We start from the raw sequence: 25,151 nt of genomic DNA, 5'->3' as shown, positions 1-25,151 counted from the left end.
TATGCTTCATCCTTTGTATTTTCTCTGTTTATATGAAAGCCAGCGCAGACTTTCACTTGCACAGAACTTCTAAAACAAAAACTGAAACACAGACCAGGCCCCTAATGAGAAATGAACATGATTGTATAACTGGCCTACCTGACCCTGTGAGGTTAGGAGATTGTGTAGGGCAGAGTTTTGTTTTTTTTGTTTTTTTTTGTTTTTTGTTTTATCTGCGTCAGTAGTCTATAAACGTGTGATTAACATTAATGTATACAGCATGCTAATAAAGAGCTTTCACTTTCAAGACAGGCATCCTGGATGTAAATCCCATCTTTGTCTCTTACTAGCTGTACAATGTTGGGAAAATCACTTAAATACCCTGAACCTGTTTTCTTATCTATAAAATAGAGAAAACCTACTTTACAAGGCTGCTGTGAGAATAAACTGAAAAAAATCCTCATAAAGCATTTAGAACAATTTCTAGAGCATAATCACAATAAATATTAGCTATTATTATTATAAAGTAAATATACAGATGAAATAAGGACAGATATTTAGTAAGCATACACTATATGTTGCTCAATTTCCAAGATTTTTTGCTATATTCTTCTTCTGAAAATAGTTCAAATACTGAGAGTGGTTTGGATTAACTTTGCAAACACTATTTAAAATGGCATCATTGTGATGGGAGTGTATTCAGCTCACACACCTTCTGAAAAATATGTGCTGACCAGGCCACGGCTTCTTTCAAACTATGCAAGTCTTTTATTCTTCATTCACAGGGGGGGCTACAGGAAGAAATTTTTCACAAATATATTTCACTTTAGATTTTTACCTTCTCCATACACTTTTCTTGTTGATGTGTTTGTTCTTCATACAAAACTTATCATATTCTTATCCTCCCCACACAAGCAAATATTGCTTACCGAAGAAAATAATGAACTCTTTAATATGACATGCAAGGCCCCCACAGTCTAGTCTGCTTCCAACTTCTTTGATTATTTCCAACACAAATTTAATACACTTGCCAGACTTGATTATTCACCTAATTTATCATGTATTTACATATGCTCACTCATTCCTTTTCATTCATATACTTTATATTTGCTTACTATATGCCAGAAACTTTGCTAGATGTTAGAGATTAAATTTTTTTATAAATGCACAGGCATGTTTGTATTTGCATAGAATGAGCCCAATATACAAACGAAGAGCAAATGGAGATAAGATATAAATTTTACAATGAGTCCTAGGGATGCTGACTTTCTATCCCAGTCCTTGAGGCCATGGTTCCTGCATTTCCACAAGCAACTGTCAACATCTCAGCAACATGAGTCAATGAATCCCTACTTGGCATCAGGGAGTTTGAGCTCAGTATCGGCCATTTTCAAATGAAAGAGTCCTTACTGATATATCTGCCACATTAGGAACTCTGATAGACACGGTAAAGCAATGGGAACTAGAGAAGTTTAAGACGCAAATGTGTTTAAATGAATCAAAATGTTTTAATGGATCAAAAGTGCATTCAGAAAGCAGTTCCAGTGGACTGCATAGAGATGAATTCAAGGGAGACCAATCTGGCACCTCTGATGTTCAAGAATGTAGTCCTTCATCCTTAGAGGATTTCTGTCTATTGAAACAGTCCACCAAGGCCCAGTTCACTTGCTGCCTCTTTTTTAGTGTCTTTCTCATCTCACTCAGCTTGAATGAATAGTGCTTTGTTCTGCATTTCCGCAGCACTTCACTTGTACCTCTGACACCAGCAGTGCATCAGAATCACCAGGAGGGCTTGTTAAAACTAGATTGCTGGGCCCCACCCTGAGAGTTTCTAATTCAGCAGCACTGGGGTGGGACCCAAGAATTTCAAGTTCCAGGTGATGCAGATGATACTGCTCCAGGGGCCACACTTTGAGAACCTCTGCTCTAACACATTTCAATGTAGCTGTATTCTACACTGTTTGCTCATCAGTGTCTGCTGCTACATTAAAAGTTCCTGAAAGATTTTTTTGTTTATCTTTGTAAAACTCTCAGAAGCTAACATAATGCTTTACATAAAATTGGTATTTGATATGCACTACTGTGTTACTAACTATGGAGATACGCATCTTAACATAATAAATTCTCTGATTCCCTCAAAAAATGAACTGTGTAATTAGAAAAAAGATCGAAGGACATAATATATCTTATTTCTTTCAGGCTAATTTTGATTACATGTTCTAACTGTTTTCTTTTAATGCTGGACCTAAACGACAATGATTATTGTCAAATATAAGAAAGCTTGATACGCATGATCCTAGAGAAGTTAAGAACAGCAATTTTCTTCTTCCTTCATGTGTTTCTATTTCGTCTTGATTTAGTTGGCATCTGATAGCCCCAGAGGAGAAAACATTACAAACGTTTTTCATCTCAATATTTAGAAATGCTGATCAAATTAACTTCTTTGTAGTTGTTCATATAGCAAGATATTCTGCCCCTGTAGTTGCCATATAGCTATTAAAAAACACCTAGGAATAAATTTAAACAAGGGGGTAAAAGACCTATCAGTACACTGAAAACTATAAGACACTGAAAAAGACATAAATAAATGGAGAGATATTCCACACTTGTGGATTGGAATAATTAATGTTAATGTTAAAATGTCTATGCCACCCAAAGCAATCTATAGATTCAATGCAATCCCTATGAAAATACCAATGGCATTTTTCACAGAATTATAAGAAGAAATTCTACAATTTGTATGTAACCACAAAAGATCCCAAACAATCAAAGCAATCTTGAGTAAGAACAAAGCTGGAGGCATTACACGTCCTGATTTTAAACTATGTAATAAAGCTATATTAATCAAAACAACATGATCTTGGGGGGGAAAAACAGTATGAGTATTAGCATAAAAACAGACACATAGATCAATGGAATTGAATAGAAAGCCCAGAAATAAACCCACACAAATGGTCAATTAATTTACAACAGGAAAGGAAGGTCTCTTTAATACATGTTACTGGGAAAACTGAACAGTCACATGTAAAAGAATGAAAATGAACCATTATTTTACACCATACACACAAATGAACTCAAAATGAATTAAAGACTTGAAACCATAAAACTTCTACAAGAAAATACAGGCGGTAAACTCTCTAACATTAGTCCGGGCAATAACTTTTTTTGGATTTGACACTGAAAGAAAGGCAACAAAAGAAAAAATAAAGTAGAACTACATCTCTAGGTAACGGGATAGGGTTTTAGACAGACCTGGATGCAGGATTTAAGGTGCACAGAGAAAAAAGTGTGTGCAGGGGATTTCAAAGCAGCATTACCTTAGGCATCCTGTGACATTGTAGAATATATCAAAATCGAGCAAACCATTTGCTTTGGGGTAGTCTCCTTCTGGCCACCCCGAAAAGGGGATGATGATAGTCTCAGTCAGGATAAACAAGGCTTCTGTTATCATGAGATTCTTGAGTTTGTCACTAGAGGACAAATTCCACAGCAAACCTAGAATCAAAACAGTGCAGGGTTGGGTCAAAAAACTGCTGAAAAGGTCAGTAAAGGCCACTACCCCTAGAGCTATAGCTAGTTATTAAACATAAGGGGTGGGGGAGATGGCTCCTTTCCCAACGGAAGGAAACGTATTTAGAGCTCATTAAAGAGCAATGGAAGCTGATCCATGAGAAAGAAAAAAAACATATATGGGGGGAGGTATAAAACTATAAATCTATGCAGGTCTAAATTAATCTCGAATTAAATAAAAGCCAGAAATCTTTAAACATTTATTGCTGTTTTTCTTAAAAGACCCTCCCTTAAAGCGGAGCTCACTGAGATGATAAATTCTGGGCTTTCCAACATGGAGGCTTGAAGTAATTCTATTGTATTTAAGACTTCAACATTTTTAAAGAGTCATAGTTTTTTGCTCTTAGATGAATAGAGAGAACACCTCCTTCCGTCTCTCTGGTCCCCATTGCCTACAAGTCCACCTTACATTTGCCTCCCAATAATAGCAGGAAGGGCCTGCAGATAGCCTTCGACTATGTTTACGCCTGTCCACAGCAGGCTGATCAACATCACCAGTTAATATTTATTAACTCGTACTCAATGATAGCTTTTTATATCCTCTTGGAATTTATGCTGGCTACCTCACGTATTTCTTGTAGTTTGGAAGGAAAGGGGAGACAAGAGTATTTTATCAATCTGCCAACTTTCATGGCCTAAGACTGGTACCATAGTTACTCATTTAACTTTTCTTTTGCTTTTGAATTCCTTTCTATACCCCACCCCCATTAAAGAGAAAGGCCACAAAGCCAACTCAGGAAAAAATTATGATAATAGGATATTGTATTTTCTAGAGCATTTGTGAGGCAGACACTAAAGCTGGATAGTGAGAAAGAATACAAAACGGCGTATATACTCAGGGTTTGTTTTCTTAGAAATTTGGAGCTCATTTTGATTCAGTAGAAGGACTACACACCTATTATTTGCTATTCCAGTGACCCTCTGCAGGTATAAAGTTGCTGCCAACTTTCATACCTCAGTAAGTTAATCTAACTCACTAGCATCCAGGAAACAACAAAGAGACGGGACAGAAAGAAAAGCAACCTTCATTTTCTTCCCTATTTCCCCCCTTCCCACACACACACCCCCTCCCAGTCAATAATTCCTACTTGTTAAATTTACTGCTTTGTCTGTATGAGGAGGAAGTGCAGGTACACAGGGCAGTCTACTTTATGAAAAAGCAAACACGGCAATCTTGGCTGAATTACATGGTGATATCACCTCCCCTAATTTTAATGACTGAAATAATAGTCTGTTCAGTTAAAGTTTGGTAATTATTCAACCATACTTATATTTGGCCCATCAGTTAGAACATTCTAGGCCTAATGCAGTCTTTTGTGTTTAAACAGTTTACTTTGGCTGTGCACAAGTAACTAATTTCTAACACGACCAAATTGCCACTGCAGCCTACATTCAGTTTCCATTAGATTCAGCGACACTGGGTCCTGCGTCCTGTAAGGACTAGAATTCTGGCACATGAGGAGGTCTTTTCTTGATCAAACTAGCATTTGAGGTTAGTCATCAGCAGTGTCCCTCAGCCACAGGTTTTGCAACACAATGACTTCATTCCTCCTACTTCATCTTAAAAGGCCCTGGAAGGGGGAGAGACAGAATAAAACTCTGAAGGTGGTTGAAGACAATTAAAGGCAGGTTGGGTTTTGGTTACTAAGTTACAAAAGCAAGTTAAAAAGAAAAGAGAGAAAAGGAGGGTGGGTGGGGGGAGCTTCCTGTTCTAAATAAGCAAACAAATTAAGAGTCTCTGCCTGCTGGGGCTTAAAAGTGTGAAGCACAAAGACTTTTCCTCTTTTAAAAAAGGACCACACAGGGCACTCAAAGGAAAAGTACACCTTACAATAAACACCAGAGAGGATTAACTTGAACAAAGGAAACGGAATTTTCCTTCAACAGTCAATGTCTTTTATAGCTTGGCATGCGGTATTATTTCTATAGCACTATATGGTTTTGGGTGTTTGAGCATAACTTTTGAATTTTTAATATATGATGTTGTATAGAAATGTCATGCCTGCCAAATTTATGTATGGCATGAAGCTAGGAAGGAACTTAAATGCTCAACAGAGATGTGAGATTAAAATATTTATACACACACACCCTCACACATATACACACAAAATCAAACACTGACCAATTACAAATTGGGAAAATATGTATAACACTATGAGACAGAGTTAATACTTTTAATATACAGAGTTCTTATAAATTATTAAAAATTCAAAGACTAGTAGGAAAATTAACTGAATCTAAAAGGTATTAGAATCCAATATATACAGGAATGCTTGCTCTCTCATAACTAAAGAAATGCAAATTTGACAGCTAGATTATAGAAGGTGAAACCAGAACCAATGAGTGGAAATGCTTAGGAAGGAGGTTTAGGCTCACTGAGAGTATAAACTTGTGAGAGAGTTTTGAAGAAAACATATCTGCTTGTAAGATCCAGCTGTATCGCCAGAACTGATAAAAATGAGCTCATCCTTTATCAAAATGTTGACAAGAAGGTTTTATCCCCAAAACTAGAGTGTCAGACTTGGCTAGCAGTTTCCAAATGAGCCCAGTGGCAAACCAGAATCACCAAACACACCCACGTCTCTTATTTATGTATGATCTATAAATATTTCCAGGCCACAAGTCTCTTTTTTAAATATTGGTCAGACGTCCACAGTTGTTGAGCAACTTAAATGAACACCACGATTGTTACTGCAATAAACACACAGGCATGAAATAAGTGGCAGCCTAATATTAAAGGATGCAAAGGTAGTTCAGAGAAGTCCCTTTCTTCAAAACTCGGAGAGGGCTGTTGGAAATGAAGAACAGAAGGATGGCATTTGAAAATACTTCAGAGGAGATGTGATATTTGAGACAGCTACGGAAGGATGAGAGGGTTCTCTAGGTGTGGAAAAAGGACTCTAGTCCAAGACAACAGCGGCAAAGATATGGAGACAGGAAGGAGACATGGAACAGACCAGCAGATCCCATGGTCATCAGGCTCACACAAGATCTCTGTGTGGCTACAGAGCACAGATTTTATCTTATAGGTAACGAGGAGCATAATGGAACAATATTTTCATTTTAGAAAGAAATCATTAGCAGAATGGTGGATAGGTGGGGAATGTGCAATATGCAGTATCAGAGGTCAAGTACGAGGCTACCACGAGAGCAGACCAGAGGGATAAAGAGGCCTTCAACCCAGGCAGTAACAAAGGCAAGAGGAGAGAGGGCAGGTCAGAGGAGTGAGGGAGAGCTCTCTGACTTGAGATTCCCCCAAACAACTCCTCCACAAAGACGTGTCACCCTCTGCTGTGTAGCCCTGGAAAACTAACTCCCTTGAACCTTACACTGATCATATGTGAATCTTCAATAAAGCCTTATGGAGCTGTCGGGAAGAACAGAAATGATAAATGAAAAGCCAAAGTTGAGTGACGAGCTCAAAATAGAGGCTTAATAAATTAAGATGTTTACAAAATAGACAAGAAGAGATCGACATATATGGTTACCTGCTTAGTGTTTTTAAACAAAGATATAAACATGTCTTTTTAAGTCAATAATTTATTTCTGAGGTCCAGAAAACACTTATTTAGCTTTTCTATTAATAGAGCTAAGGAAATCATTTCGAAGAATTTGTATCAAACACTCAAAGGTTGACTCAATTCAATTAACATGTAATGAACACTCCCTGATAGGGATGTTTGGCTTGTACTAGAAATCCTAGGACTTGCACAATCAACCTCCATTTATTAGCTCTGCAGATTATCTGAAGTAGACTGAATGGTTTCCATGGCATCAATATCACAGACCAGTCTTTAACCTTAGTTTCCTATCCTCTATACAAAAGAAGAGGAAAAGTAGTTCAATGGTTTACTTCCTTGACACACACCCACATATCTTCCCAAACTTTCTAGCTACCATGTACCCTAACCTCAATCGCTCTATTATCTAAGCTTCCTCTAAATGACCAGCAGCTTCTTTCTGCTTCTTTGCTTTGCTAGTGATGTTCACTTTGCTGGGAATAACTTTCATTATCCTTGAAAACACCAGACCAAAACCTATTCTCTTTCCAGGTCTGCAACAAAACATATCTCCTTCAATGAAGTCTTTTTGAGTATAAAGCAGGATAATCTGATTCTCTCTTGTGGTTTATTACTATATTTTAATGAAGAAAATGTTAGCTTCTAATGTGAGCATTTTTAAAAATGCCAATCACTACACAATTGTTCATGTTTTCAGTAGCTGGAAAATAAAATCCACGACCTCTCTAGACTGTGCTTTTCATTGCCTGGCACTTGAAGGCTACCTGTAAATGTGGAATGAATGAATGGATGAGTGAGATCACTCTTAATTTCTGTAGATATTTAAATATAACTGAAATATGAAAAGAAATCTCCCAGGGGATATGATAGCCTGCCAGCACAGTGGTGGCATCACACGACCCTTCATGTAGTTTTATAAAATTAAAATATATCGATAGAAAAAAATGTGATATTTTAAGATACAAATGGGTAGAGGATATAACATTTCCATATATATATATATGAAAATTGTTGTATAATAAAATGAGGATGGCAGAAATGCAAAATGATATATTAAAAAGAGTTAACGTCTTTGGGTCTTAGTTTCTGCACCTGTTAAATTGAGATTTAATATCCAATAATACCTAAATATACCTCAAAGCCTAAGTTTTTTGTTATAATTAAATTTTAAAATGTGTATCACCTGGGACATTGAAGATACTTAAAGTGTCCCCAAGGCAATGCTACTGATGATTGCACTCAGTAATGCTTCCTGCATTCTTTGTAATGTATGCATGAGGCACTACCTGAAAGCTGATGATGAGTGCAAAAGGGTGGGCGTGAACATCTATGAACCATTTTCTATTCTACCATATGCACAATTCATTTAAATGAAACTATGCTTCTCTGAGCTTCATAGATTACTAAAACTGTTGCTTTAATCCTATCTGATTAGTTCATCTTTCTAACCCATTGGGCAGAAAGGAAATATTTATTTATTCAAATCAATATTTGAACAGAATATGAAATACTTTTTCTCTTTTGGGGGGGGTGTGGGGAGTTAGATGAGCTAGGAAGCTGGTATTTTGAGGAGTTCATGTGATGGAAGGATTGAGAAATACAGTTTCTGATCTTTTGACTAGTTTGATTAAGTTTCTCCTCTGCATTAGGACATTATTTGATGCCCCAATTCACTTTCTTTGTATAGATTTAGTAAGTAAATTGTTGAGTAAATAATAAAAAGAATTAGATATGATTCTTGTTGGGTTCCTTCAGAATGCTTTGGATACCTCAAACAATACTGAAACCCCACACATCCTCAAACTACTAAGTTGGCTGCTAGTGATTAAATGCAGAATTTTCATGCTGTGAGTCTTGTCAAGAAGTTGTTTTAAAGACATCTAGTCAAAGGTGCATACAACTTCTAATTAAAAATATTAAACAAAGCCTCAGAAAAATTTCCACTTCAGTAAAAAAGGAATTCAAACTTGACTTGAATCTGGAGTCTAAGCCAGAAGGTGACAATGTTCCTTGAAAGCCATCTCTCAAATAACAATGAGCCCATCAAGCAATCATCTGTTCCAGGAAACTTAAGAAAAACAGGGGATATAAGACATCTGGCTGGGGTGCACCATGCATGCTCTTTAGCATTCAGTGAGCACTACCTGTTATTTGCTTTTTAGTCTCCAAGTCTCTGGTCTGTTTCAGCACCTGGAGCAGCCGAGGTACCCCGTTGAGTTCGGCTACCTCCAACTTGTTGTCATTGTCTTCAAATACCAAGTTTCTCAAGGCCCCACAGACGGCTCGCTGAACATCTTCATTCTGAACTTTTAGGAGCTGCAGAAGCTTGGGGATGCCATGAAGCTGATTAACCTGAGGAAGAAGTAGGTGCATATTTCAGATGTTTATTAATTTTGATGTGGCATTAAAGACATTCGATGTAATACGAATGAACAGATGAAGTTTACTAACGTTGATTATAACTCCCATCAGTCAACAATTATGTTTTGTATAACCTGAGACTCACAATGTGCAACATACTCTGGCTATATGGTATCTCTTGTTGAGGAGTTTACAATAAATTTGGGAAGTTAAAACAAAAACCTATGAAAAAAATTGAAAGGGAAAGTTTAACAATAAAGGGTAGATAATTGATAGCTAAGTAGGTAGAGAGTCGGTGATAAAAACCTTGAGCATAATGAAGACGGAGAGAACTGGGAATTAGAGCAAAGAAAGTTTTATGGAAGAATAACCACATTATGTGAGCTTTTTTTTTTCTGAACAGAACTTTAAAGTCAATTTAAACTGAACAGAAATTACCTTCAGCAATGGTGGAAATAAAAATTCATTTACCATGACAATCATAGTAGCAATGTAAACTAACCCTAAATGTAAGCCATTTTTATGATCGATTGCTTTGAGTATTTAAAAGGGTTTGTATAAATTATTCAAACATTTTAAGTAACATAATATTACACTTAACGTGCTATTTTAAAAATATTTCTTCTATCCAAATATGCAAGAGAGAGCATGATGTCTATTAGAAAAAGGGCCAGAACTAGGAATAAGAACAGTAGATGGTTTAGATTCTGAAATCTAGGGCTATTTGAGAAGAGGCCAAGTAACGGCAATTTGAGCAAGGTGATTTTGTTTTTTAGGCTGCAATTATTACTTAAAGAAATCAAAAGCTGGCTGAAGAGAAATAAAAAGTTGCAGATTGAATGCTTTCTTTCACACAGGCTTCACTTAGCATCTGATTAAAAATTTTTTAAGCTGGTAAGAACTTTGGTAAAAGATCTCATTTTCACCATCTTAACGCAGACATTCTAAGGAAATACGCTGTGAATGGGTGTGAGTTTCCTTTTCAGATAAAGTTCATCACTTATGAACGATGCCTAATTACATAGCAGTTTACACTCAGAGGACAGCTGCACACCTGGCCACGGGCACATTTTCATATTTTCTATGTATCATCAAACTCAAGCCTCCCTTTAATAGACAAATAAATGGTATTTAAGACTCAGTCTTCCAAACTGACATCTTCCTTTGTTAGAATTGGGGAGGAGACTAGCAAAGCAGAAATGAAAGTCAAAGTTGTAAAATAATCTAAATAATAAAAAATAACCACAAAAATAAAAATCAAACAAAAATAACAATTCCTCCTCCCACTGCTGTCATTAGGAAGTGTCGGCACAGTGTTAAGAGTTTTATGTACATTATCTAATTAATAGTTTGCAAGAACCTTAAAAGGAAAGCGTACTTTTGGTGCCTTTAAGGCTTCACTGGTAGTAATGAGTAATAAATACTTCCACTTATTGGCTCCCTTCAGAGGAGACATTTGCAGAACAGGAGACAATTGGGAAACAGGCCACAGCAATTTTCATGGGCCACATCTACAGTCATTTTAATATATTTGTATAGCAATGCTAATGATAAAGATTTTTTAACGATCGATTAAATCTATCCAACAGACCGTCTATTTGATCACTTCATCTATTCCCATTATTATATTTCCTTAAAAGCAGAAAGGCAAAATTTATTTAAAAACAGCCTATAACTCATGTTTCCCTAATTCCATCAATTTCTATTTCATAGTTCGGTTTTAAGGTGGTTAAAAACACTCCATAAACTTCATAAATGCCAAACAGACTAAATTTTCACAGCAGCAACATAAACATCAACTGCAAAAACAAAACAAAACAAAAAAAAAACTTCTTTGTCCTAGAGGTATTTTGGTAGCTTTAGAAATATTATATTACTTAATTTATAATTTATAGGTTGCCTTCTTCAAAATATAATGCGAAGTGGCTTACCAGCCATACTGCGTTTCCTGCTGTGATGACAGCATTAGTGAGAAGTGGCATGTGGAGGCCTCCATTGCTCTGACTGGGGACTATGGATGGCAGGCTTCTGTTTAATAGTCTTCTGACCTGTCCTCTTACTCTGCCACCTTTATCCCCTTGGCTTGCAGCACTTGCCCCAGGCGGAAAGAAGGAACTGCATTCACACTGTGCTCAGATAAATGCTGAAATCTGACTACAGCTACTTACTGTAGAACCTGACTCCCTAGTATCTGGCATCTACCCCACATTTAAAAATAGATTTTATTTCCTTTTATCCACTTTATCAAGCAAATGGACACAAATCATAGCAAATGCATGAAGTGGATGACATTCTCATTGCATATAACTAGGATTTTAGTGATGAATCCTATACATATTAGGGCCAATGTCACATGTGCTATTCTTTCCCCTTTAAATTCAGGGAAGCAGCTGGAACCAGAGAGGTTACATATGCGTCCCAGTTATACTAAATCCCCAGGGGATTTGTTCTCCCTTTGGGGAAAGGAAAAAGAAACAAACCAACATGAATGTCTCAGAACTTCAAAAGAGCTTTCATTTGAGACTGGTGTCTAAATATACAAAGAGCAGAATCACATATTAGAATTTTAACTTTCTCTTTGAGTCTATTCTGATCCTCTTCCCAGATTCCGGTGGCAAATAAGCAGAAGGAACAGACTGATTCTGTTGGGGAAAGGCTCCCTCATGCCCCGGTTCTTTTCTTCGCATTTCCTTTCCCGTTGGGAAGGCCTTACCCACTCTGCCTCTCTTTTGGCAAAGCCCTACTCATCCTGTATGAACCAGCCCAAATGTCACCGCCTCTGTGAAATGTCACTCCCTCTGTCTCTCATTAGAGTTAATCACTTCCTGTAAATTGGAATAACCTTTCAGGAAGGCAATTGGCAATTTGTGTCAAAAACTAAAGATATTCACTTCTATAAACCTTCATTAGGAAATAATTTAGTCCTGTGTGGAATAACTAACACAGGATAATAGTAACTACATTATTTATAATAGTAAAAAATAAGAACCATAAACGTCCAACAATGAGGGAAGGCTGGGTAATGATTGTTACATATCCACATGTTGAGGTTTCCCTGTGAGAAGCAGAACAATGTTTGAACTGACAAATATTTTATTTGTCATTACAGTTCTCTCATCAGTCAAATGGAGATTGTGTAAGATTAGCAATTGTGCAATAGACACAAGTCATTCAATACATGTTTGTTACTACTTTGCCACCATATTTACAAATTATTAATGTTATGAGAAAATGCTCATGAGATAATGTTATTAAAAGGTGACTAAAATATCTATGTATTTCCACCCATAAACACATACATAAAAAAGGGAATGAGATTAAGGAGTCTGGGAGAAATGGTGGGGTTATAAATTATGAACAGGGCTTGCTACTTTGTATTTTTTTTAAAAAATCAAACATTTGTGCATGCTTTTAAAATCAAAACAAGAAAATCCTACAAATAAAACTACCTATTCAGTTTGATTACAGCTATGTACATATATGCATTAAGAAAAATCAGAGAACAAAACTAAAATGATAACAATAGTTGGACGGTGGGTATATATTTTTCTTTGTTCTTAATTTCTCAAATTTCTTATTAATAAATTTGTATTAGGTTTATAATAAAATTTTATAAGACAGTTATGGCAGTCACTGTTTTGGTGATATGATCTGAAGCAGGCATAAAAATAAAACCAGCTTAAGAGAGCCTTGCAGATTAGATTAAGGAATTTGTCTTTTATCCTGCGAGGAAGCAGGGAAGCCTTTGGAAGGTCTCCCAGGGTGCTGTCCAGAGGAAGGAAGATTAATTAGGAGGCAGCTGGATTAACAATAGAGATGATGGTGACAGGGATCAGCCTTCACGCTACCCGGGCGAGCTAGCACTCACTTACATAGGAAATAATATTCTTTGAGTTATTATTTCCAAGCAGGCCTTGTACAAGTATCTGATTGCATTCTCACAACAACTCTGCAGTAGGACTGTTATTTTCACTTTAAACGTAGGAAAGCTGAGTCTTAGGTAAAATATCTTGTTTGAGGTCACCACCCACATAGTTAGGGTGCTGGAACTCAAACCCATCACTGAGTGACTCCTGACGTCAATGCTCAACCAACCAAGTGTCTCACCTCCCAAGCCAGCAGGAAGAACAAATTTAGAAGGAGGACTGGATAGTGGAAAAGGAAAGCAAAAGAAGATAAACATGTTCATTTTTTGACACAGTGATGATGAGTTTGGTGGGAAGTCTAGCAAATAGCTAGAAAAGTGGTATGGAACAAAGGATAGAGATACAGCCTGGAGATGATATGCATCATCGGCATCTAGATCCTACATTAATGGAAGCCACAGAAGTAGATGAGGCAGGTCAGGAGATGGTGTTGAATAAGAAAAATCCCAGGAGAGCATCTAAAAAACACTTAAGGGACAGGTCAAGGATAATTTTTTCACAGAGGAAACCCGAAGAAGTCAGAGAGTTGGAAGAAGAAGCAGGAGACTCTAGACCAAAAGAAAGTTTCAAAAAGGACAGAGGGATTGACTGGTTTGAAATGCTGAGAGTCCCAATCACATAAAATAAGAATAGAAAATGTGCCACTGGTTTTAAAAGTTATGACTTAAAATTTTGACCTTTATGTCCTAATCATAATTGTGTTTTATATATAAATTAAAAACCATGGCACCTTGCTTAATATTAGAGGAATTTTGTTAATGTTTCTGGATTATAACGTCATAATTCTTAGATTTTTCTACAACACATGTTTTTAGTTTTCAACAGTTTTCATGTTTCATTACTGTCAAAAGCAGTCTTCATTCTTGTTTTACTACTGAGTAAGAGTTAGAAGGCAAGCAGAGCTTCAATTCTAAAACGGTATTTGTAATCAAATTAGTAACTTAAGAGATAATGGAAATCAAACAGAAATTGAGTCCAACTTGGGTAACGAAAGAAAAATCCAAGTAATTCCATATTATTAAATGAAAGCATACATAATATGCCTAGTTTTTAAATATTGGGAATAAAAATGATTTAAATATTTGTCTGATTTAGCCATAAAAAGGACTAATTTTAGCAAATTCTCTTCACCTATATTTATACAGAAAGTTCATTACTAGCTAAATATGTTATTTGTAAAAAATCTTTACTTATTCCTCCTACGAAACAAACATATAAGCAAAGGGTCAGTGAGAAATACCCAACAATTACATAACTTTTTAAACTAAAAATAAACTAAAAGTGGGGATAGGCTTTTTAAAGTAATACCTAAAATACAGATAGATGCCAAGAATAAAAATATTGACAACTTTGACTTCATAAGAATTTTTAAACCTTGCATGATGAAACATACCATAAGATACATAACACTGGATTATATATAAGTAAAGAACTACAAATCATTAAGGAAATATCTACCTTAGTAGAAAAAAAATTAAATGGATAAAAAAATGACAATCGACTGAAGAAATACAAGGTAAAAAAAATACACCAAAAAGTGCTCAACTTTATGATAAAAGAAATGCAAGTGAAAAAATTAGAAGCTCTTTTGTCTGACTCTACTTTCCTGATCTTCAGGATTAACACATTCTCTTTTCCCTTTGTGAAATCTACTGAATCTCTAAGTACTTGCATGGCTGTCAGGTTACTCTATGTTGGGCTTTGAACTCTCATTTCTACTAGTTGAGTTACTTGTTTACTAAGAATAACTTCGGTTTGATTCCCAATACATTTATGTTAACCATACTTGTTATAATTATGTAACATATTTATTCTGAAAATAAATGAAATATAAGGATAAAAGGTGATCTGTCTCCCAGAAAGCTAGTCTGAATGCTTTGGAAAGACTAGATTAAAGGAGAAGTGCTTAAGAAAGCTCTCTAATTATTTGTGGGCAAAATTACTGTAAAAGACTACAGAAAATGTAAAAATCTAGAAGGATTTGAATTCAGATGAATTAGTGCCATTAAGGTCTCATTTCACTTTAAAAAAACTAAAAAATGGCAGATGATACATAATGGGCACAGTTTATGTACGACTAATGATGACAAACTATAAATTTGTGTGTGTATAATTTTAAAAAAGATTTTCTCCGTAACTGATTAACTGACCATTAGTCTCGATTTCAAAAATTAGGAAAATTTTTACTATATACTTTTTTTTTTGCTTATCATATTAACGAAAGCAAATGAAAAAGAACAATATCTTGCAGTAGTAATAGTGCATCTAAATGGGCACTCTGACACCATGTTGATAGGAGTATAAATTTGTACAGTTTGGAGAAGGGTTTATTTATCAAAATTTTAAAGGACAATAATAAAAAAGACTGGATTTACTTACTGCCTGAAACAATTTTATAAACCATGCAAAACACACAATAATTTCAACGATTGGACATGAGGCAATAGAGGATAGTGATCCCTAAGAAATGGAAAACAAACAGGTGAGCCCTGCTGCTGCCTCAGATCATGGCCTCCAGAGTTTCCAGGCTATGGTACAGAGGGGGAAAACCTAGGTGGAATTCAGCAAGCAGATTTGAGGACACGCAGTGCAGAGTCCGAGAAGAACAAAGAGGCCAGTGTTTGCAGGGATGAGGACCAGCAAGAAGAGAGCTGCACAGAAAAAGAACTCCTGAGATCTGCAATGGGTCTCCCTCTAGTAATATTATGTACAGAGTTGTACATAATATGCACATTATGTACAGAGTAGAATATTACCTAGTACATTCGTGTGAGGAAACTGAGGCCAGGGAAATAAACACCTAAAAAGATTTAAGAGAACAGCTCCTCATGCTCACACAGACCCACGAATGCTACCTATTCTCACTAGCAACCAGAACACTTTATAATTCATGGTGCATTAGATAGAGTTCCCAGAAGAGTATTGCTTTAAGAAGTGGGGACTAATTAGTTCTAGAACAAATGCTGCTCTGGTCCCACCTAACAAATCCTAAAAGCAAGGTTTAAAAGAATTAAGGTGTTTTCAAGTAACTTAACTGCATTCTAGAGTAATATTTACAGAAAAAATATTTACAGAAAAATACAAATATCCAGCACCCAAAAAGATAAAATTCTTAATACCTGGCATTTAATAAAAAATTTTCAGGCATGCAAAGAAGAAAAATATGACCCATAATGAGGAGAAAAACCAATCAACCGAAACCCACCAAGAATGAACACAGATGCAAGAATCAGCAGACAAGGTCATTCAAGCAGTTGTTTTAGCAGTTGTCTGTATGTTCATAAATCTTGAGGAAAGATGGGACATGTTAGGTAGGGACATATTAGATATTTTAAAAACTCAAGTTTTAATTCTAGAAATGAAAACTATAATTTATGAAATAAAAAAATCACACTGAATGAGATTTATGGCATATTGAAACATTGCAGGAGAAATGATTTGTGAATTTAAAGTATAGCAACTGAACTTACCCAAAAGGAAACACACGGGGGGCACTGGGGAGGGGACTAAAAAAAGTAAAAGAATACAGTATGAATGAGCTGTGGGACAATTTCAAGTAGCCTAACATGTATGTAACTAGAGTTCGCAAAAGAGGGACAAAAATATTTGAAGAACTAATGGTTGAAAATTTCCAATGAAAATGCCAAAATCTGATGGAAATTAGAAATACACAAATTTAAGAAGCTCAGAAAACTCCCGGGTACACGAAACCTATGGAAAACTTCACCAAGGCACATACTGACCAAATTGCTCCGGAAAATCTTAAAAGCAGCTTGGGTGGGTGGTAGTGGAGGGTGTGGTGGGGAGCACATTATGTACAGAGGAATAATAAGGATGACAGGAGATTTTTTGTCTGAAACACTGGATGTGAGAAGACAATGGGGCAGCAACTTTCAAGTACAGTAATCAAAACACTGTCAACCTAGGAATCGATTGCTAGTGAAAATATTTTCTGAAAGCAAAACATTCTTTTTTCAGACATTCAAAAGCTAAAATAATTAATCACCAGTAGACTTGCACTAAAATAAATGTTAAAGAAAATCCTTCAGGCAAAGGGGAAGTGATAACAGATGACATCTATACAAAGAAATGATGAGTACCACTCAGATGAAGTGAACAAAGTCTTCGAAAGACACAAACTACCAAAGTTCACTAGGACGAAACAGCCCAAACAGTCCCATATCAATTAAAGAACTAGAATTTGTACTTCAGAAACTTTTCACAAAGAAAATTTCAGGAGAAAATGGCTTCACTGGTGAATTCTACCAAACATTTAAGGAAGAAACAATACCAGTTCCAATCAAACGCTTTCAGAAAATTGAAGAGACCACTTTGCAATTTATTCTATGAGGCTAGTGTTATCCTCAGTCTAAAACCAAAGACATTATTAAAAAAGAAAGCTGTTGACCAGTATCCTTTAGAAATCCTGCTGTATAAATTCTTAACGAAATTTTAGCAAATCTCATTTAAAAATAAAAAAAGGGACAGAACCTTATAACCAAGAGGGTTTTATCCCAGAAATGGAGTAACATTTAAAAATCAATTATTATAAAAATTAAAGTAAAAACCATGGAAATATTTCAACAGATACATAAAAAGCATTGGATAAAATCTAACGGCCATCTCTGAGTAAAAAATAAATAAATAAAAATAAACTCTATTAAATTGGGGATAAAAGAGAAGTTATTTAACTCGATATGGTGAATATTGAAAAATCTATGCCACAGCAAACATCACATTCAATGGTGAAAATCTTTCGGCTTTTCTTTTAAGATCAGGAACAAGACAAGAATGCCCAAACTTGCCACTTTTATTTGACACGGTATTGGAAGTCCTAGCCAGAGTGTAAGTCTAGAAAAAATAATGAGGCATCCCAATTGGAAAAGAAGAAGTAAAACCTAAACAAACAAACCAAACGAAACCGAGATCCTAAATACAGAAAAGGGGTTGGTGATTGCCAGAGGTAGGGCTGGGGGATTGGGTGAAATGGGTGAAGGCCGTCAAAAAGTACAAACTTCCAGTTATAAAATAAGTAAGTCATAGGGATTAATGTACAGCATGGCGACCACAGTTAGTAATACTGTATTGTATAGTTGGAAGTAGCTAAAACAGTAATCTAAAAAGTTCTCATCACAATAAAAAAAAATTGTAATTATGCATGGTGATGGATGGTAACTAAACTCAATTCGATGATATCATTTCACAATATATACACATATAGAATCATTACGTTTTATACCTGAAACCAATATAATGTTATATGTCAATTAGGTCTCAATTTTTAAAAAGGAGGAAAAACAGTGTTAAAAAATACTAAAATATAAAAAATTCCCTTTCTTAAAAACCCACAAAATTCCTTTAGGTTAAATTCCTCAAAAATAAACACATAAACAAACCAACAAACCTAGAGGTAGCATCATACTTAATCGTGAAAGACTGAATGTCTTTTCCTTAAGATCAGGAACAGTACATGTCCACTCTCACTTCTTTCTAACATTGTTTACTGGGGGTTCTAATTAGTAGAAAAAGAAAAAAGAAATAATGAAATTTAAGCCACCCAGATTGGAAAGGAAGAAACAAAACTGCATTTGTAGATTCATCAGATTTTCTACATAGAAGGTCATGCCATTTGCAAATAAAAACAGTGAATTTAGTAATTGTAGACTTAATATAGACTTAATATAAAACTACAGTAATCAAAACAGTGTGGTATTTGCATAAAAATAAACTGATCCATGGAATAGAATAGGTAATCCAGAAATAAACTTACACATATGTGATCAATTCTTTGTCAACAAAGGTGCAAGAACAATTAAATACTAAAAGGATAGTCTTTTCAATAAATGGTGCCTGAACAATTGAATATACATATATATTTTTAAAAGTAACTTCTATCCACATCTCGCAATATATATAAAAATTAACCCTAAATGTACCATAGACCAACTATAAAATCTAAGACTTAGAAAACTTCTAGAAGAAAATATAGGAAATTGTCTTTGTGACCTTGAAATACAGAAAGATTTTTTGAATATGCCATGTAAAGCAGGATTCATAAAGGAAAAAAAATTGATAAATTAGACTTAATTGAAATTATAAACTATTAAGAGAATGAAAACACAAAACGGGGAGAAAATATTTCCATATCGCATATCTGAAAAGTGATATCCAGAATATATAAAGAACTATCAAAATTCAATAATAATAAAACTAAAAACTCAACCTAAAATTGGAGAAAAGGTTTGAACACACATTTTACCAAAGAAGATGTACAGATGGCAAAAAAGCACAGGAAAAAATGTTCGACACTATTAGTCATTAGAGAAATGCAGATTAAAACCATGATGAGATACTGCCACAAATTTATAGGATAAAATGAGGACTGACTATATCAAGTACTGAAACGTAGAAGAAGTGGAACTCTAATACATTGCTGAGGAGAATGCGGAACGGCACAGTTACTTTGTAAAACAGTTTGGCAATTTCCTAAAAAGCCAAATATACACCTACCATGTTATCCAGGCTTTCCATTCCTAGGTATTTACCCAAGATAAATGAAAACATGTGTTGTACACATATGTTAACAGCAGCTTTATTTATAATAGCCAAAACTCAAATGAGCATTAACAGGTAAATGGATCAACAAATTATGCGTACCCATATAATGAAATACTACTCAGCTAAACACACACACACACACACACACACACACACACACACATGCATCTTTTGATACATACAACATGAACGAATCTCAGAAGATATATAAGGTGAGTAAAAGAATCCGGAGGCTCCCCCCCACCCCGCCAAAAAAAAGCATATGTGTTATACCGATTCCATTTATGTAAAATTCTAGAAAATCTATACAATCTTTAGTAACAGAAAGCAGATCATTGATTGCCTGGAGTCTGGAAGTGGGTGGAGGAGGAGTGGGATGCATGAATTACAGAGAAGCAAAATGAAATTTTAGAAGTAATCGATATGCTCATTATCTTGATTGTGCTAATGGTTCCATGGTGTCCAAACACATGTCCAAACTTTGTCAAATTGTACCTTAATAAAGCAGTTAAAAAATGAAAGAAAAAAAAACCAATAAAACTGGTACATTTATATGACCGAAATCTATGCAGCAGTTTAAAAAATGAAGTAGGGCTAATATATATCGAAGATTTCCAAGATACAATAACAATTGAAAACAAAGTACAGAGTACTATAAGTAATCTGCCACCATCTGTGATTTTGTTTTAAACAAAAAAAGGTATTCAACCAATCCATCCAATGACTGTTTATACATGCATAGAGTATCTCTTCAAAGATACTCAAAAATTGATGAGAGGGAGAGAGGAAGAGAGGGTGGGAAGGAATGAGGAAGAGAGAAAAAGAGAAGGAGAAAGAGAGAGGGAGAGGTAGAAGGAGAGGAAGAAAGAGAGAGGGGGAGGGAGAGAAGGAGAAAGAGAGAGAGAGAGAAATAAGAGGGAACAGAGAGAAAATGGGAGAGTAATAGACAAAGAGGGAGTTGAGAGTACGCTGGGTTTGGAGTGAAAGAAACTCACTTTTCACTGCACACCTTTTGAACGACGATCCCCGCCTCCATAAATGTACTGCTTTTTAAAACAAACATAAAATTGACTTCATTTGTGGGGATCTGTCTTACGGGAACACTTGTGTACATGCCAAAAGATATATGTACAAAGCTGTCCACTGAACAACTGGTATGTTAATAAAATTGTTTAATGAAAACAAAAATTGGAAAGTACAGATTGTTAACAATTGCTTCTGGGGATGGCTCCAAGGGGGAGGTTAGGGAGAGACAGAAGAGGGGCGTTTGCATGGCAACTTACTTTCAAAATCTCCGAATAGCAAGACATTTTTTTGGCAATGAGTGAGTGTACATTTCCTTTTAAATTAAAAAGTCTCAATAAAGTTTTATATTTTTATTTTATTTAATCCATTTATTTAACAAATTGAGCTATAATTGACATATAAATCGATGAAAATGTTTAAAAATTTAAGTAAATTCTTGGTTTCAGTTTGCAGGGCCACCATGATAGATGGGAGAGTGTGCTAGTTTTGCACCAGACTTAAGTGATACTCACCCTTTTCCGTGCTTCGGATTTTTGGAAGCACTCATGCTGTATGAAAGTAGCTGCAGCAGAAATCCTGGCTGGCGGCGTGTGGTCTGCATCAAGCATACTCACTGCCCGCTCCAGAGTCATCTCCACGTCTGCATTCCTAGACAAACAGTCATAGTTTCAGCAAAATTCCAAACCTTCTCCCTCCTGCCAACCAACCTAACCCACTGGAGATGACTCAGCAATATCAGGAAGCACTTAGAATATCTGAGCCTTGGCTCTTCTTCAGCCAAGAGAAAAATCAGCATCTGAGATCAGAAGGTATAGGAAGCTGGTAACAGGAATATGCCAGCTCAGATCAGATTAGCATCAGAAGATGTCATTCAATTAAGCAGAATTATAACATGTACCAAAGAAAAAAGTGAACTCTGTTTAAGATAATTACATCTTAAAAAGTGACTTTAAAAGCACAATAAGACTTTACATGGAATTTAAAAGAAATCTGGTTACAGAAATTAAAAAAAAAACCTATTGCTACCCTGGTAATGTCACCCCTATAGAGAGAAAACACCTTCCCTCAATAATCATTACGTTTTTCTCAAAGCTGCTCAGAAATTATTTCACTTGAAAATAAGTTTTTAAGAAAGCTATTCTAAAAATGTTCTTGTTTAATGAATTTAACAGTATGTACACAGTAAGAGCCAGGAAAACTGAGTTTGTTTTGTTAAAATAAGTTATGCTGGCATGACAAAATCCATCAGGAATTATAAAAGCAATTATAAATATGCTTTTTCTATAAAAAAAATTTTATATACATTCTGTTATTATTTGTTCGCCACTGTAATGACATTGAGTTTATGTCTAGCTAGAAGCATACCTTTGGTTTTTACTAATTACAGGTATTTACAGAGGTGATAAAATCTGATGCAGTTTGACACAGAGAAGATAATTTATAGAAGACAAGTAACATTGCTTCTTGTAAAAACCAGTAACTCCCCAATTCCTCATAGAAGGATACTGTTTTCTCCCTTTTTATTTCTTCCTGGAGGGTGACTAGAATAGGAAGTTTATTATCAATGTAGTTCCTGCTTCCTTAAACACTGCCTCAGAGAAACTGCTCAGAAGGATAACATCTTGGAATTGTGGCTAAGACATGCCTTGAAGATGGTAACCCAGGACCCTTCTTTGGCTTCAAAGCAGGTTATGCCTAATTTGCTCCAGGTAAGAGACGCCAAAGACATGCCAAGAGGGTGTTTTCCAGTATCTGCTAAGCAAGCAAAGTGAGTAAACTCTCTCTTAAATAAGGCTAACCCACAATATATGCGCATGTGTACAGATGTGAGTGTGCGTAGTGCTGTGAATGGTGCGTTTGTGTTTCATTGAATGTGGCGCAAGTGAGGGGATAAGAGAAATGAGCCTCATGACTAAAAACTAATACTCACCGCTTCTGAAACACATGTTCAAACACAGAAGCGTTACCTCATGAGTACAAGAGTATTAAAAAATGAAGCAGAAACGGTTCTGGCATTCACACTGAGGATTATATAATGATCTCATATTTTAAAATGTGCCTCGGGAATCAATTTAATTGGTAAAAAAATGCAGGCTATTATCACTAAAACCAGAATGAGTCATTTTTATTTAATATTAACAAAACTTTAAAAGAGATAGAAATGTTTTAAATGCATGAACTCCAATGCCTTTACAGAGAAATCAAACTTTAACAGTCTCAATTTCAACAGCAATTTTAAGTCTTTACCATCTAAGACTAGAGATTTTAATTGATAAAAGATCACTCATAAGAATGGCCTTCTGTTTAATGCAATTTTTTTTTAAAAAAAGATTTAGTCACTAATCTACTTCATAAGTCACAAATGACTCAGGAAAGTTTGAATTTCCCAAGTCTCTAACACCCACAAATAGTTTCATTACTCAAATCTTTATTTTCCGAAACGTAATCCACATAGAAGCTCTGCATTCACTCCTAGCTAATCCAAAGTCATTTTACTTTATCATTAAAAACAATTCCCAAACTGAACGAAGACTTCCTCAACAGAAGGTTTGCTGGAGCTGTCAGGATGTCAATTTTATATTTTGTTACTGTCTGTGAAGTCCAATTCTAAAACAGAGTCTGTTCTCACTCCAGTCTGGCTCCATCTCCTACCATTCTCAATACCCTCTCTCCTACCTCCGCTGCTAATTACCCCATCTTCCAGTCACACTTGACTTTTAATCCTTCTCTAAACACTATGTGCCTTCTCACAAGCCGCTCTCTCTGATTTTTCTAGAAAGCTCATCCTTTTACCTAATTCTTATCTATTCTTCAAGACTCAGTTCAAATATCCCCATTTCTGTGAAACGTTTCCTGTGCCCCTATCCCCAGGTAGCGCTACTTCTTTCCTTCTCTATTCTCCTACAGCACTCCCCTCTCCATTCCTTTCTCCCTCTCTTTTTCTCTTTTTTCCTCCTGCCTTCTCTCCTCCCTTCTTCACTTCCCACTCACTCACACAACACTTCTTGAAGCCTGCAGAAATGTGGCTTGGGAATGGGCTTGGGAGAGGGGAGAATCAGGAAGAGCAGTTATTATCCTCTAAACATACTCTCCAGAAGTGAGTCTTTTTCAACGATTTAGTTAATATGTTAAAATGATGCCAATTTAAGTGAAAAATGTAAGAGGAAGCACTGTAAAATAGCCTTGGTCAGAATATGAGATATTACAGCAATAAATAACAAATGGTACTTTTTTATGTGTGCAGTCTCTCAACAACCAGCATTCCTGTCAGCCAACAACACAGCCCTTCTGCAGGTTGATTCCCAGGTATCAGAATAAAGCTACACCTCTGAAGGCTAACAATGAATGGAAAGCTCCTGCATGTTGTCACAGCTGCTTAGGAAATGCAAATTCCTCTTCCTCACAAAGATTTTAAGTGTGATGAAAGCACTGCTTTGGAAAGATGACTCTGGAGTGGCTATGTATTTCTAGAGACAGTCTGAGGGTACCAGAGTCTCAGCAGAAGCAATAAAGCCTTGAACGGGGCTACTAATGGAAAGAAAGATATAGTCAAAAGAGACCTGAAGAATCAAAGAACTAAAGAAATTGGTAATTAAGGGGATGTGGAGGGAAGTTAATATGATACCTTTTCGGCTATGTGCCATTTTATGTCACACACTTGAATGATGATCCCTTAGAGATCCAGTCTCTTTCCTTAATCTCCTCAGCACATTTCTTGTTTGTCCTCTGTGTTCCTATATACACTAGTGTAGACCACATAACCTAGCACTTGATGGTGTGTCTTACTTTTTTTTTTCACTCATCCTCTCTAGACTTTTATATATCCCACTCAATTCTCTCTTATGGTGCTTACTGCAGTGCTGGGTACACTGGAGGAAACAAATATTCATTTGCTGAACCACCAGTCGCCCATAGGAATAGAAAATATATGTTCAGAAAACTGATCTAGAATCTTTTACTTGGTGATTTCCTGAACCTTTTTTCATCAATCTGATTTAGAACAGGTGTTAACTGTTTCTCTTCTACTCCCATGTCTCGGTTTTCAGCTGCATTAGTAACTGTCTGACCAGCCATTCTTCTTTTGGAAAGAAAGATCCATTGTTTAATACCTAATGTCATTATATGGGTTTATAGTTTTATATAGCTACTCTTTAGGAATGTTCCACAAATATGAAAGAACACTTCTTTACAGGTGAGACTTTCGCTATAC

The 25,151-nt window shown here is 35.8% G+C and overlaps 1 protein-coding gene across 1 annotated transcript in view; it reads right to left on the bottom strand.

Moving 5' to 3' along the window:
* The window catches only part of PKP2 (plakophilin 2), a 73,552-nt gene that overhangs the window by 25,556 nt on the left and 22,845 nt on the right, over window positions 1-25,151 (bottom strand). Inside the window, exons 4-6 of the mRNA XM_016121529.2 lie at window positions 21,454-21,589; window positions 9,215-9,422; window positions 3,297-3,474 (exon numbers count right to left, since the gene is read on the bottom strand). Coding sequence (XP_015977015.1) covers window positions 3,297-3,474; window positions 9,215-9,422; window positions 21,454-21,589 — 522 coding nt within the window. The remainder of the gene's footprint in view (window positions 1-3,296; window positions 3,475-9,214; window positions 9,423-21,453; window positions 21,590-25,151) is intronic.

This window comes from Rousettus aegyptiacus, unplaced genomic scaffold (assembly GCF_014176215.1).
Source record: "Rousettus aegyptiacus isolate mRouAeg1 unplaced genomic scaffold, mRouAeg1.p scaffold_m13_p_2, whole genome shotgun sequence".
NCBI lineage: Eukaryota > Metazoa > Chordata > Mammalia > Chiroptera > Pteropodidae > Rousettus > Rousettus aegyptiacus.
Note: the sequence above shows the minus strand (reverse complement) of the source record. Positions and strands in the feature narration are given on the sequence as shown.